Source organism: Oratosquilla oratoria, chromosome 23 (assembly GCF_046742065.1).
Source record: "Oratosquilla oratoria isolate Oo_2021 chromosome 23, ASM4674206v1, whole genome shotgun sequence".
In the NCBI taxonomy this organism is placed as follows: Eukaryota; Metazoa; Arthropoda; class Malacostraca; order Stomatopoda; family Squillidae; genus Oratosquilla; species Oratosquilla oratoria.
The window spans coordinates 24,044,531-24,061,241 of NC_134799.1; the positions used below are offsets into that span (position 1 = coordinate 24,044,531).

General features: G+C 40.6%; 1 protein-coding gene across 1 annotated transcript in view; it reads left to right on the plus strand.

The window, feature by feature from the left end:
* The window catches only part of not (ubiquitin carboxyl-terminal hydrolase nonstop), a 136,767-nt gene that overhangs the window by 82,017 nt on the left and 38,039 nt on the right, over positions 1-16,711 (plus strand). The window contains exon 6 of the mRNA XM_076206888.1: positions 11,021-11,124. Within this exon, the coding sequence (XP_076063003.1) occupies positions 11,021-11,124 (104 nt within the window). The remainder of the gene's footprint in view (positions 1-11,020; positions 11,125-16,711) is intronic.

Here is a 16,711-nt window from a genome sequence, read left to right on the forward strand (position 1 = left end):
CCAACACTTACATGTAATGTGGATAAATACAGGTGGAGGAAAGCATATAAATAAAGGTTGCTCACAAGAACCAAATTGGAAAATGCCCATATGACACACCAAAATTCAAAATCCGAAAAGGTGACCTACAAACTTAAAAAAAAAAAAAAAAGTGGGGGAAACCGATTAACAAGGTTATTCACAAAGCTGATTTGGTAAAAGCCTGTATAATACATACATACATACATATACCAAGGCTTTTTCCCCCTTACAAGGGAGGTATCCAAAAAGGAAAAGGCATAAAATCATTCCCATCCATTCCATCCCTGAATACACTCCACACCCCTCCACCCTCCCTCTCATCTTAGCATCTCCTAGATGACGGGTCATCCCTGCACCTTGTCCGCTGCCCTGGGTCAGAAGCAGCATCGCAAGACACAGCACATCCACAGCAAGGCCGCTTCATTAAATTGGCGACCCCCCCCTCTCCGTCCCCCCATTGCATAAAAGGAGAAGACGGGGAGAAATCCCTTTGGGCTGTGTCAAATTTTGCTCACACATGCTACCTCACCCCCCCATCCCCCCACCCATTCCACCTCATGCATCACAACATCATCCATATACAACCACTCTCCATTCACCCCTATCTTCTGTCCTCTCCTGTCCTTCCTCAACAGACATTCCCCTCTTCCCCAAAGCCCCCTTCACCCCATCCATCCACCTCATCCTAGGACGTCCCCTCATGTTCACTCCCTCCACATCTGCTTTCCATACCTCTTTTACTAGTCTTTCTTCACTCATTCTTTCCATGTGTCCAAACTATCCTAATACTCTTTCATCAACTCTATCTCCCAACTCCCTTTCCACCCCTATTCTTCTCCTCACCTCCTCATTTCTCACTCTATCTAGCCTAGTAACCCCCATCATACTTCTCAGACACCTCATCTCAAACACATTCAAACTCCTTCTCTCTTCCTCTCTTATGTTCCATGTTTCTGCCCCATACAGTGCTGTTGGCACAATCACTCCTTCATACAGTCTCCTCTTAGCATCCATTCCCAAATGTCTATTCCTCATTACACTCTTTAATCCACCAAGGCATTTACTCGCTTCTCTCAATCTACATTCTACCTCCACCTTCACTCCACCTTTTCCTGCCACATTTGCACCCAAGTATCTAAAACTATCCACTTCCTCCAGTCGCTCTCCCTTAATGCTCACTTCCAGTCTACTGCCACTTTCACCCCTTGTACATCTCATCACCTTACTTTTACCCACATTTATCTTTAGCTTTCTTCTATCATACACTCTCCCAAACTCTGTCACCAACTTCCTCAATCCCTCCTCCGATCCTGCCACAAGCGCAGTGTCGTCCACAAACAACAGCTGGCTCACCTCCCACTTTTCTCCATTTTCTTTAACCATCTCCAATCCCTGACCCACTACCCTTGCATTTACCTCTTGCACTACCCCATACATGTATAAGTTGAACAGCCAGGGTGACATAACGCATCCTTGACTAAGTCCCACCTTTACCTAAGCATCCTTCTCCTTGTAGCCCCACAGGGGACATTCCTAAATGAAAAAGTAAAGGCATAAGAGGGTCTGGGAGTTTTTGGACCAGCACCCTAAGGTTTGGGTCTTTTAATGTGCGTGGATGTGGTACAGATGAGAGTAAAAGGGAAGAGATAGGTAGTATGTTTGTGAGAAGAAAGATGGATGGGTTGGCTTTGAGTGAAACTAAGTTGAAAGGGAAGGGTGAGTGTAAGTAGGAGGTTATCAGGAGTGAAGAGAGGGCAAGGGAGGGAAGGGGTGGCTATTCTAGTAAGTGAAGAGATAGGTAAACGTGTAGTGGAGTGGAAGGAGGTTTCCTCAAGGATAATGTGGATGAAGGTGAAACTGGGAAAGGAGATGTGGGTCTTTGTAAGTGCATATGGGCCTGTCAGTGAGAAGAGTGTAGAAGAAAGGGAGGCCTTTTGGATAGATTTAAATGAGTGCATAGAGGATTTAGGGAGAAATGTCAAAGTAATAGTACTGGGAGACCTTAATGCTAGGGTAGGAAATGGTCCAATTGATGGAGTGGTTGGGAAGTGTGGAGTTCCAGGAAAGAATCATAGTGGTGAGTTGATGGTGGAAATGTGTCTAGAAAGAGAGTTGATGATAGCAAATACAGTGTTTCGGAAGAAAGTCGAGCCTAAGTACACATGGGAGAGGGTTGTGGATGGAAGGGTGGTAGATAGAACGTTGATGGATTATGTAGTGGTAAATAGGACTATGATAGGAAGAGTTAAGGATGTACATGTGCTAAGGGAAGAGGGTGGGGGAATATCAGATCATTTTTTGGTGGAAGGTAAGTTGAGAGTGGAGGATAGATGGAGAAAGAGGAAAGGGACAAAAGGTAGGGAGGTGCTTAGAGTGAACTCTTTAAATGAAAAGGAGAAGGAGTACAAGAAGAAGCTGAAGGAGGAGTGGGAGGGAGTGAAGGATAGAGTAGAGCTAGGTGTGGAGGAGGAATGGGGATGGTTCAAGGAGGGAGTCACAAAGTGTGCAAGGATGGTGTGTGGAACAAGGACAGGAGGAAATAGAAGGAAGGGTAGTGAATGGTGGGATGAGGAAACAAAGAAGGTTGTAGAAGAGAAGAAGCGAGCTTTCACAGATTGGTTACAAAATAGGATGAGGGAGTCATATGTGAGGTACAAAGAAAAGAAAAGAAAAGAGAAGTAAAGCAAAAGGTAAAGGAGGCAGAGAGGAGAGCAGATATGAAGTGGGGTAAGAGTATGACAGAAAATTTTGAAAGTAATAAAAAGATGTTTTGGAAAGAAATTAAGAGAGGAAGAGGAGGCGAATCAAGTAGAGAAGAAAAGATAAAAGGTGTAGATGGAGAGATGATAATGGAAGAGAAGGCAGTAAGGGGAAGATGGGCAGAATATTTTAGGGAGTTGCTAAATGTGAAGGAGGATAGGAAGGGAAAGATAGTTGCAGTGGGAAATACTAAGAAAATGAGAGTGATGAGTGAGGATAATGGAGGAGAAATAAGGAAGGATGAAGTAAAGGCAGTTGTTAAGATGATGAAAGCAGGTAAGGCACCTGGTCTGGATGGATGCCATGCAGAATGTCTAAAAAGAAAAGGAGGTACAGTGATGGTGGACTGGTTGGTGAGGTTATTTAATGTTTGCTGGAGAGAGGGTAGAGTGCTGGAGGACTGGAGGAGTGCCTGTATAGTTCCACTTTACAAGGGAAAAGGGGACAAGTGTGAATGTAGTAGTTTCAGAGGGATTAGCTTGTTAAGTGTAGTTGGGAAGGCTTATGGGAAGATCTTGATTGAGAGGATTAGGAGAGGAATAGAGGGAGTAATTGGTGAGGAACAGTGTGGATTTAGGACAGGTAGAGGTTGTGTAGATCAGATCTTTGTGGTAAGACAGATATGTGAGAAAGCTATAGGAAAGGGGAAGGATGTTTTTTTGGCTTTTATGGATCTGGAAAAGGTTTACGATAGGGTAGACAGAAAGGCACTGTGGGAGGTTTTGCAGATATATGGGATAGGAGGAAAGCTTCTAGGAGCTGTCAAGAGTTTTTATGAGAGTAGTAGAGCTTGTGTCAGGATTAGAAATGGAGAGAGTGAGTGGTTCGAGGTAAAGGTGGGACTTCGTCAAGGATGCGTTATGTCACCCTGGCTGTTCAACTTATACATGGATGGGGTGGTGCAAGAGGTAAATGCAAGGGTAGTGGGTCAGGGATTGGAGATGGTTAAAGAAAATGGAGAAAAGTGGGAGGTGAGCCAGCTGTTGTTTGCTGATGACACTGCGCTTGTGGCAGTATTGGAGGAGGGATTGAGGAAGTTGGTGACAGAGTTTGGGAGAGTATGTGATAGAAGAAAGCTAAAGATAAATGTGGGTAAAAGTAAGGTGATGAGATGTACAAGGGGTGAAAGTGGCAGTAGACTGGAAGTGAGCATTAAGGGAGAGCGACTGGAGGAAGTGGATAGTTTTAGATACTTGGGTGCAAATGTGGCAGGAAAAGGTGGAGTGAAGGTGGAGGTAGAATGTAGATTGAGAGAAGCGAGTAAATGCCTTGGTGGATTAAAGAGTGTAATGAGGAATAGACATTTGGGAATGGATGCTAAGAGGAGACTGTATGAAGGAGTGATTGTGCCAACAGCACTGTATGGGGCAGAAACATGGAACATAAGAGAGGAAGAGAGAAGGAGTTTGAATGTGTTTGAGATGAGGTGTCTGAGAAGTATGATGGGGGTTACTAGGCTAGATAGAGTGAGAAATGAGGAGGTGAGGAGAAGAATAGGGATGGAAAGGGAGTTGGGAGATAGGGTTGATGAAAGAGTATTAGGATAGTTTGGACACATGGAAAGAATGAGTGAAGAAAGACTAGTAAAAGAGGTACGGAAAGCAGATGTGGAGGGAGTGAACATGAGGGGACGTCCTAGGATGAGGTGGATGGATGGGGTGAAGGGGGCTTTGGGGAAGAGGGGAATGTCTGTTGAGGAAGGACAGGAGAGGACAGAAGACAGCGGTGAATGGAGAATGGTTGTATATGGATGTTGTTGTGATGCATGAGGTGGAATAGGCAGGGGGATGGGGGTTGAGGTTGTATGTGTGAGCAAAATTTGACGCAGCCCGGAGGGATTTCTCCCTGTCTTCTCCTTTTATGCATGGGGGGACGGAGAGAGGGGATCGCCGATTTAATGAAGCGGCCTTGCTGTGGATGTACTGTGTCTTGAGACACTGCTTCTGACCCAGGGCAGTGGACAAGGTGCAGGGATGACCCGTCATCCAGGAGGTGCTCAGATAAGAGGGAGGGTGGAGGGGTGTGGAGTGTATTCAGGGATGTAATGGGTGGGAATGATCAGGGGGTGTGGAGTGTATTCAGGGATGTAATGGGTGGGAATGATCAGGGGGTCTGGCATGCAGCAATGTGTTGTCTTTTAGTGTGTTCATGGAGCAGTGAGTGATGTGATTATGTTTCCAGAGGCTGCTATTTGATGGTTTTGGAGGAAGAGAAGAAAGTTTTTTCTTTTTTTCTTTTTATGTTTCTTGGTGTGTGTGGGTGTTCTGTTATGTAGTGTTGTGGGTGTGCTGTGTTTGTGGAGGCTGCAGCAAGTGTTTGTGTGCCTCTCATGTCAAGGTGATCTTTGACTTTGAGGACTTTTCTTTCATAGTGTAGATGGTCTGTAGGTGTTGTATATGTGCAGCCTGTAATTGTTTTTAAAGCTTTGTTTTGTATGGTCTGAAGGGTGTTGAAGTGTCTCACTGAGATTAGGTGCCCATGCTGGACTCGCATAATTCATCACTGAGTGTATGCATTGTTTGTATTTTGTAGTATTAGTTTGTTTTGTCCAAATGTTGTTCTAGTGATTGATTTAAGTGTGCTGAGTCTAGGTATGCATTTATTTTTTATGTTTGAAGTGTTGTATGAATGGGATGGATGTATCATATGTTACACCACGAGTTTTCAGTGGGGGGGGGGGTATTAGAGTTTGTTGATATAGAGATGAGGTATGTATTTGTGTTCTTTTGTCCAGTTGGTAAGAAGTGTTGCTGTAGATTTGGCAGGGGCTATTTTGAGTCTGTAATGAACCATGTGTTGAGTGTATCAAGGTATGACTGTATTATTTCTGTGGCTTTGTCTGTTACAATGTGTACATGTGATTATGTCATCTGCATAGGAAGAGATTAGTATTTCTGAGGTGTCTGGTGTGGGTATATCATGCATGTATAGATTAAAGAGTGTGGGGGGGTATAAGAGAGGCCTGTGGTACTCCATTTTTAATGTTTCTGGTGTGCAATGATTGACCATTATGACACGTAAGCATTCCTGCCTCCCAGATAATTGGCCAGCCATATTTTAGTGTTATTGTGCATGTCTTACTCTTATTCTATTGGTTGTCAGGCTGGACAATCCTTCACCGCTTTCACTATGCCTCTCCAGATGGTTCTATCCTCTGCCAATTCTTTCCAGTCCTCTCTTGGTGCCACCCTCTCCATGTCCTTCTTTACTCCATCCATCCATCTGTACCTGGGTCTCCCTACTGGTCAACTGCCCTCTACTCCTCCTTCCATCACCTTCTTTGGTAGTCTGTCTGCCTCCATTTGTATGCAATGTCCAGCCCACCTTGCTCTTCTTCCCCGTAATTCATCCTGAATGTACGATTGCTGAGTCTGATCTCTAATTTCTCAGTTATGTCTTTGTCTCCATTTCCCTTCTTCTTCATCATATACTGGGCCAAGGATTCTTCTCAGGATATTGTTTTAAAAAAAATTCCAGTCTCTTCTCCCTTTCTTTTGTCGGTGTCCATGTCTCACATCCATACAGGACTGTTGGTTTTATTGTGCATATCTGTCTTGTGTATTTTGTTTGTTAGATTGTGGCAGGGGATAGCATCAAAAGCTTTACAAATGTCTAATGTTATAGGAAGTGTTCTATGATGGGGTCTATCTGAATTTATGCCATCTAATATTCTTTGCATGAGGTTTATTACAAGAGTGTTTGTGGAGTTTAGTGGCCTAAAACTGTGTTGTGATTCAGCAAGGGGAATGTTGTGATTCAGCAAGGGGAATATGTAGTGTGATGAGTTGAAGTATGAGGCATTCAGTGACTTTGGAGGGGGTTCAGAGAAGTGTGATTGGGTGGTGTGATGTTAGGATTCTTGAGTCTTTACTGGGTTTTGGAATTGTATTCACCTACCTAGTTGTATTATACGGGAAGGGAGCTATGCTCGTGGTGACCCGTCTTTGTATCTTTCACCATCAAGTTTTTTCTTAAAATCTTAAATAGTGTTTGCACACACTGTTTCTTTGTCTAATTTGTTTGAAGTATCTATCACTCTGTGTGGGAAGCTTTTTTCAGATCTCTTCTGTAATTATCTTTTTGAGTTTCTATTTGTGTCCTCTTGTTTTTCCATTGTCCCATTTCAGTAAATCATTCTTATCTAAGATTTCCATTCCTTTCATAATTCTATAGATAGTAGATTTCCTCTTTCCCTTCTTTGTTCCAGAGTTGTAATTCTAATTTGGACAGTCTTTGTTCATATGTAATTTTGGAAAGAATTGGTGCTAGTTTTGTTGTTGCTCTTTGTATTCTTTCTAATTTTTTTTATATTCTTTTTGGTACTGGGTGTCAAAGTGTTGCTGCATACTCGAGTTTTGGTCTTATTAGTGTAGTTAAATTTTTTTTTATCCTTTCCACATCCAAATAGACAAATGCCACTTTTATTGACCTCAATAAATTGTAGGTTTCTCCGACTATTTTATTAATATGTTTGTCCAGTGTCGTGGTGACTCATCTTTGTATCTTTCAGCATCATGTTTTTTCTTAAAATCTTAAATAGTGTTTGCACACACTTTCTTTGTCTAATTTGTTCGAAGTATCTATCACACTGTGTGGGAAGCTTTTTTCAGATCTCTTCTGTAATTATCTTTTTTGAGTTTCTTTTTGTCCTCTTGTTTTTCCATTGTCCCATTTCAGTAAATCATTCTTATCTAAGGTTTCCATTCCTTTCATAATTCTATAGATAGTAGGTCTCCTCTTTCCCTTCTTTGTTCCAGAGTTGTTAATTCTAATTTGGACAATCTTTTTTCATATGTCATTTTGGAAAGAGTTGGTGCCAGTTTTGTTGTTGCTCTTTGTATTCTTTCAACAAGAAAAGAGGTAAGATATTTGAAGAAATGGAAAATCTTTCAATTTGGGTTGATAGGCGGAATCGTCAGAATGCTAATCTTAGTCAAGAGCTCACTAAGGAAAAAGCATTGTCTTTGAGGACCTAAAGGGAAAATATCCAGATGAGAAAGATGTAGATTTCAAAGCAAGTCCTGGATGGTTTATGAGATATAAAAACAGGAGAAATTATCACTTCCATAAAAGGCAAGGTGAAAGCGCATCAGCTGATGAACAAGCAGCAGCGGAATTTCCTGCTACATTGAAGATCATTGAGAAAATGGGTTTCTCCCTGAGCAAATTTTCAACATGGACGAAACAGGATTATATCGGAAGAAATTGCCAGATCGTTCATTTGTTTCCAAGGAAGAGAAAACTATTCCAGGTTACAAGGTCTCAAAAGAACATGTGACCATAATGTTGGAAGGTAATTGTGCAGGATATTTTAAATCAAAGCCTCTGTTTATCATGCACACAACCCCTGTGCCCAGAAGAATATACCCAAAGCATCTCTCCCTGTTATATGGATGGCTAACTCAAAATCTTGGGTTACTGTTGTTATTTTTTGAAGATTAGTTTTTCAATAATTTTGTACTAGTAGTAGAGAAGTATTGCAAGGAGAAGGGGATTCATTTTAAGGTTTTACTTATCTTAGAAATTGCTCCTGGCCACCCACAAAACATCATAGATTTTCACACCAACATTACCATCATATACCTCCCCCCAAACACTACGTCTCTTCCCCAGCCAATGGATCAGGTGATAATTGCTATCTTCAAGTGTTATTATATGAAGCGTACACTACAGCAAACAATAGCTGCAATTGACATGGATGAGTCTATCACACTTCATGATTTTTTGGAAGGGATATGACATCTATAAAGCTTTACAGAATGTAGCAGCAGCATGGAATGATGTTCAGAGCACTGCTATGAATGGTGTATGGAAAAAGCTATGCCTGCATATTGTGCATGAGTTTAAGGGCTTCGATAGTGTTGTCAACAAAGCTTTGGGTACAATGAGTAAAGTGCTGAATATGAATTTGGAGGAAGAGGATTTCACAGATTTATTTGAAAAAGACAAGGAGTTACTGACAAACAAGGATTTGATGGAACTTAATAAGCAACAAAAGAAGGAGAGAATGTTGAACCTGAGCCACGCCACTTCACCATTAAGAAAATGCAGAGAGCATTTGCACACATTGAAAAAGGTCTTGCTGTGTTTGAAAATATGGATCCAAATGCTCAACGTTTTTCCAAGATAATGGGGGCTTGTCACAAAGCTTTTGCTCATTATAATTTAATCCTTGAAGAAAAGAAGACAGTTCAAGGCACTCTTGACCAGTTTTTTAAACACATCGAACAATGCGAATCAGCTGATGATGTTGATGTTGAAAATCCTCAGCCATCTACATCTACAATGTAAACATCAACGTATTGTATGTACTGCATTGGTAAATTAAAAATCCTCTATTTTATTTTTCATTTATTACAAAATGATTGTAAGCTTAAAACATTTTTTATTTATTTGTTTTTTGTTTTGTTTTACCGTATGTTACTGACAATGCATTCATAAAGTACAGCACTGCGAAATAGCTTTTGGTAATGTAAACATCACCAAATTGTACATATTAGTAAATTAGTACAGGTACTTCTTTTTTTACTTTATTACAAAAAAATAAATACATGTTCTGTTTGGAAACTTAAGATAGGTTTTTATCAACCTTGTCTTATTGAAAATGCATTCATAAGTAAAATACAGTAGTGGGGAATGGTATTAGCAGTTTAGCCTAGGCTACACCAGGCCCACCTAGCCTACATATAAGCAAATTCAACTTACGTAGTTTTTCAATTTATGTTGTGTCTCCTGGAACCAATTAACGACATAAGCCGAGGTGTACCTGTATATGTTTTTTGTAGTTATACATGAGTTATCCCAGGATTCTGTGAACTGCTATGATCATGTTTTCTGTTTATTAATATTCAGAGTGAAAGAGAATGGGTAATACAGTAGTGACTATATTTTATAATGAAAGTAGTGTGATGCAAATTACATATGGCAGCCGATGCTGCACATGAGAATTTGAGTTGTACTGAAGAGGTTAAAGGTGAGAGGGTGGAGGAATTGGATAGCTTTGAGTATTTGGGATTGCATGTCGCAGGAAAGTGAGGAGTGGAAGAGGCGGTAAATTGTAGATTGAGAGAAGGAAGTAAATGCCTAGGGAGATTAAAAAGTGTCATGAGAAATAGGCATTTGGGAATGGATGAAAAGAGGAGAGTATATAAAGGAGTGATTGTGCCGGCAGCACTGTATGGGCTGGATGCTTGGAATTTTAAGAGAGGCAGAGAGGAAAAGTTTAATGTGTTTGAGATGAAATGTCTGAGAATGGTAGGGTTTATTAGTTTGGATTTAGCGAGAAATGAGAAGATGAAGGGGAGGGGTGAAAAGGAGATGGCAGATAGGGCTGATGAAAGAGTATTGGGATGGTTTGGACACATGGAAAGAATGAATGAAGATTAGTAAAAGGTGTGGAAGGTAGAGATGGATGGAGTGAACTTGAGGGAATGACTAAGGATGAGATGGATGGGGTGAAGAGGGGTTTGGGCAAGAGGGGAATGTCTGTTGAGGAAGGAAGGGAGGAGGCAGGAGATAGGGGTGAGTGGAGAATGGCTATGAATAGATGATACTGTGTTGCAAAGGTGGGAGGGGGCTGGGGATGAGGTGGAGGTAGGAAGTGGATGTGTGTGAATGATATTTTGATGCAGCCTGAAGGGATTTCTTCCCATCTCTTTTTCAGCATGAGGGGACAGAGAGGGGGGTTCTCCAATTAAGTGAAATGGCTTTACTATGGATGTAATATGTCCTGCTACATTGCTTCTGACCCAGGGCTCTGCGTGGGATACAGAGATGACCTATCATCCATGAGGAGCTAAGATGAAAGGGAGGAGAGGGTGGTGGATAGAAATGGAATGGATGGGAGTGGGTGTATGTCTTTTGACTTGGCTACCTCCCCTACAAGGCTGAAGAAACCTTTAATATATTAATAGATTATTCTTTTTATTCTCATTATTTTTATCCATTTTATTTTTATTCTTTTTGTTCTTAAGTCTTCTCATTCTTCTTTTTATCTTTATTCTTATTCTAACTTTTATTATTATTATTTTTTTCTCATTGTTCGTGCTCTTATTCTTATTCTTCTTGTTCTTATTCTTCTTATTCTTATTATTATTTTCTTATTTTTTCTTCGTTATGGTTTGAGAATCCGTCAAAGTAATATTCTTGCCTACTTGCTACCTTACCTGCCATTAGCTTGTGATAGAATTCTGTGGTCATTCAATGTTATACCTTTATAACCAAATGTCCACATTTGCAGGGTAACCCACCTTCCAATGGAGATTCCAGCCACACTTGTTCTTGCATTATAGACCAGATATTCACTGGAGGTCTTCAGTCAGATGTTGTGTGTCAGTCTTGCAAGTAAGTGATGAGTGTTTCTATTTTCCACTTCTCTTTTAAATAATATGACTGCCATATCTAGTACCGTAAAGTGGTGATGAGAAATAGATATATATCAGAAGTGTATGTTGCATGTCTGTTTACTATTTAATGTGTACACATTCACATGGGTAATAATGCCTGGTGACTTGATGAGAATTTAAGTCCAATTTATAGCAATAAGCCTGGATTACTGAGTAAAAGGACAAGAAGAATACATAGAATCATAAATATTTGAATGTGGTGAGAGTATCATATTAGAATGTGGTGAGACATCAGATAACTTTGTGGATAAAAACAGGGTGATGAGATGCACAAGAGGCAAGTGTGGCAGAAAGCTGGAGGCAATTCTCAAGGAGAAAGATTAGAGGAAATGGATAGTTTGAAACATTGCATTCTATATTCCTTTCTCAATAGATATTCCCATTACATCCAGTGTTCCCTTCACCCAAGCTATCCTTATTTTGTCTTTCCATTTAATTCTCCCCATCCAATTTTGCATGGGATTGGAGTGTGTTTATGCTGCCAACTGTACAGTGTAATTGTTATGTAACTCAAATGTAGATAAACTTATTAATTTGCAATTAATTTAGATTTAATTTAATAAAACCATGTCTTGGGAACACACACACATGAACAAACCACCAAGGTGTCAACAGCTGTCAACTAGAGTTCTGTTGGCTGCTGAATAAGATGAAAATTCTCAATAGGGCAAGGAAAGCAAGTGGCCTGGATTGTATTGAGTAGGAGGGGGAGCACTTGTGGTTGCCTAAAATGATCTCAACAGTGTTGAATGTATCTATCATGAGAAAATGCAAGGGAACCAATGTAGGGTCTAGGAAATTCCTAAAGAAAGTAAATACAGAAAACGACTGTGAATCGCTACAGAGAGACCTGGACAAAGTCTGAGAACCTTTTAAGTTTTTACTTGTGTGATTGATGTGCTGCAAGAGAGATGGGTGCATGGATTGCATGTACCTGGACTTAGAAAAGGCATTAGATACAATACCTCACAGTCGACTTGTATGGAAATTGGAGCATGTTGGAGGACTGAGAGGCAAATTATTAGAATGGATTAAAGATTTTTTTGAAGAAAAGATACATGAAGACAGTAGTAAAGGACAAGATGTCAAGCTAGAGAGCGGTAATGAGTGGAGTTCCATAAGGTTCAGTGTTTGCCCCAATAACACTAGCCTGCACTGTTTTCAAGGTCTAACACATACCTGATTTTAGGCCAGTTTTATTGCACTGGATAAAAAAATCATGCTCATTTTATTCAATCAAATCAAGTTAATGAAATATTAGCACATTAAAAATATCCTCATTTATGATCTATTTGTAGGTGAATGAAATTTAGAATATTAGACTGATTTATTCACAGAAGGCTTACAAAATATTGTGAATAGATAGCAAGAAGAGTATAATGAACTAAGGAAGCTACTCATGGATGGTCTCTTCAGGGACTTCTGTTTGTGCTGAGCAGACTCCACATCCCTCATCAGGCACCACCATTAGTCGGCCAGAAAGTTGGCATCCCATCAGCCTTGATAGCATTCCTCCATAACACTGATATCTTTGTGAAAACGCTCACCCTGTTCTTCACTGAAGCCTTCACAATTTTCTGGAAAATAGTCCAGATGAGACCGGAGGAAGTGCATTTTCACTGACATTCATGCACCAAGTTGGCGGAAATTCTCCATTAACTTATCAACAACCTTCTGATACTGGGAACTTCTGTGGTTGCCAAGGAAGTTTGCAATGACTTAAGGGACAACCAGGCAGAGAGTTTAGCAGGATTCAGTGCATCATCAAAACTAGTGTCCTTGATGAGTTCCCTTTTTTGAGGACCATCAAATATACCTGCCTTAAGTTTCTCGATGCTTTTTCGTTGAAACTTCAGGAGGAAAGCAAATCCTCTACCTTCCCTGTCCAATGCCTTTACAAGTTTCTTCATGAGACTGAGTATGATGTGGAGAGGTGGAAGCAATATCTTGCTCTGTTCAACCAGAGGATGGGACAGAACGTTGTGTGACCCAGGTTTTAATCCTTGTCTTGATGAACACTCTTGCCTGACATAATGATGGTCATCAGCACAGCTAACCCATAAGCACAGAAAGCATGGATATTTTGTGTAACCACCTTGAAGTCCTAGGATGAGTCCAACAACTTTTAAGATCTCCACAGATCAACCATTTATGTTCCTAGTAGTTCAGAGCAGACAACAGACATTCCATGCTTTTGTGGGATTCTCTCATTTCAACTGAGTGCCCAACAGGGATCGATGAAATTTTTTTTCCATTATTCAGAAGGACTGCCTTGAGACTACTGTTAGACGAGTCAATGAAAAGTCTCCATTCCATAGCATCGTACTTCAAACCAAGTAATTCAATCAGGTCAGCAATATTGTTACAGTAGACCAGTGAAGATGCTTCATCAAATGCGAAGAATTTTCTAAATTCTCTCATGGTCTCAATACCAGTAGAATGTTGTTCTTGGTGCCAGTAGATGTTTCTCTTGAAGACGAGAACCCAGTAGCTAGGCAGACTCCTCAGCTGGATCAGTCATGTCACTAGATTCAGAATCAGAACTAGATTCCTTGGTGACATTTGGCTCAGGAATAGGAAGATTGGGGCCATGGGGGACTGGCTTTATGGCAGAAGGAGCATCAGGGTATTGAACATGGTGCTTGTTCTTGCAATTGATGCCTTTTTAGATTTGTCATGCAAAAGTAGCAGTTAGTAACATGATCTTTCCCTTCCCTCCACACCATTGGGACACCAAATGGCATACTCTTCCTTTTCTTGTTCCTCCAATCCCATAAGCTCTCTACACATGTTTTGCAGCAGATATGGGAAGCAAATGGCTTATCCTGGTCCCCTAGTTTGACTCCAAAGTAAGCTTTGTATGCCTTCACAAAATCTGTGATTTTTGTTTGATGGTCTGAAAGAATCACATGTCCGCCAATGTAACAGAACCTATTAGGATGGTTTTTACACTTCCAATCCATTTTTATATACATCTAGACCTGAAAAGAGTAATAATAATTATTAAAGGTTATCCACGACCCAGTTTTGTAAAAACAAAGCCCATAAACACTTGGATAATTGCAATATTTTGGAAAAATATGCTGGAATAGAAATAGACTATATCTGAGAAACCAGACCTGACCCAGAAAAATTAACTGTATTTTTTTATTCAGCATGCAAAAAGGGTCCTAAATCAGTTGGAAAACCCTTGACCTTTGCAAAAAAGTATTGAAATGCAGGCCAGTTTAATATTTCTTGTCAATGTTAATGACATGATGGAAGGAACAACATGCTATGCCAGTATGTTTGCAGATGATGCAAAAATCATGAGAAGAGTAAAAAATGAGGATGGTAGAATATTGCAAAAAGATCTAGATACTATTTTTGCATGGAGCTAAGAATGGGAAATTAAGTTCAATACCAAAAAATGCAAAGTACTGGAAATGGGCAATAGCAGCAAAAGGTTATCCTTAAACTATTCCTTGGGAAGTGAACACGTTACAAAAGCAAAAGAGGAGAAAGACATGGTAGTGTTGATAAAAGGCAACCTGTCACCTGACAGACATATCAGCTAGAATGTGAGAGAGACATATGGACTACTGCAGAAGATTAAAATGGTGTTCCATTATATGGATGAAGAGATGATGAAAAACTCGCTAAAATCCTGATATGTCCAAGACTGGGATATGTGTCAGTAGTATGGTCCCCATACATAGTGAATGATATAAGCAAGATTGAGAGAATACAAAGGGCAGTAACCAAACCGGTCCCCAGCCTGGTAGATATACCATATGTGGGAAGACTGAAAGTACCGGGTCTCTCAAATTTCAAAGATCGAAGAGAAAGAGGTTACACAATTATAGTGTTTAGGTCACTAAAGGGGATAGATTGTATTGATAGAAGAGATACCTTGATTAAAGATGGGAGGGCATTAAAAGGTCATGGAAATAGATTAAGAAAGACCACATGTCAAAAGGATGTGAAGAAACTGTTTTCCATATAGATGTATAGGAGTCCCTCAAGTAACAAGGATTCAATCATATGCGGATTTTATTTCAAAACCATCTCAAATGTAGAGAACCGTTTTAAAATTCGTGCTGAGTTGGGCACGCATACGCACACACGCGGCAACATCACAAACATTTGTGGTGACTGCTTTCTATTTTACCATATACAGTCGATCCTTATATAATGTAGTCATTATATACACTGGGAACTGCTCAAACAAGGGTGTGGGGCGAGGGGGTAGCCGTGGGTGGCTGCCTGCGGTTACGTGTCAACCTCCGGGTACTGATGCAGGAGGGAGGGAGGGGAGGAGAGGGGGAGTAGGGGTTGGTAGGGGGGTAGCCAACAAGCTTTAGCTTGTCGCTTCCACCACCTGCGCCGTGCTATCGTGAAATTTTACCGCCCTAACCTGTTGAAGTGTAATGTTTCTTTTGTTTGGAACACAACTAATAAGTCTGATAATGACTGCCCTTGTCGTGTCTTAATTTCTCTTATGAGGTTCTTGTTGTTACTGGCGGAGATCAAAAACAAACATATACACGCTTACACACGTGTAGACATGCACACATAGACACATGTTAGACAACCAGTGTATGTTGTGAATGTGCGTGTGTGTACACACAAATACGAACACAGACACATGCACGTACATGCTTACTTGTACATGTGAACACAGACACATACATGCACACACACATACACACACACACACGCCACACACACATACATACGCCACATACACACACATATACATACGCCACATACACACACACACATGTGTATAAGCCACATACACACACACATATATACAGGTAAACGTCGACTTACGATGGCATTAGGTTTCGATAGAGCCATCGTAAGACGATCTCATCGTAAGTCGATCCCCACTCTGTTCCGTGGTCACTGTACCTAGCCTACCTGTATATTAACCACCAGAGATACTGAATATAGCCTATTAAACATGTACAGCCAATGCCAGCCGTACGACGTGACGTAATAATACTCGCATCATAAAATATAGTCACCGCTTATATCGATCGTTCTCTCTTTCACCCGCGAATTTTGAAAACCACAGAGAATGAATCATTTGAGAGAATGTAAAAACACAGGGGCGACTACAATAAATATAATCAAGACGCCGATATGGCAGCGTCGCGAATCCACTTGCTCCTCATGACGCATACGTGTGCGGCACCGTATGGAAGGGGTTAAATTATCATATCGTCGTCGTCGTCATCGTAAAGTCGAACAATCGTAAGTCGCGGCCATCGTAAGTCGACGTTTACCTGTATATATGCCACATACACATATGCATATATGCCACATACACATACATGTATATACGCACAAACACATACATATGCCACAAACGCCACATACATATACCACATACACACACACACATACACATATACTTGAAAAGGAACAGTTTCCCACACAGAGCGATAGATATATGGAACAAATTAGACAACAAAACAGTATGTGATAACACTATACAAGATTTTAAGATAAAACTTGATGCGGAGAGATACAAAGAC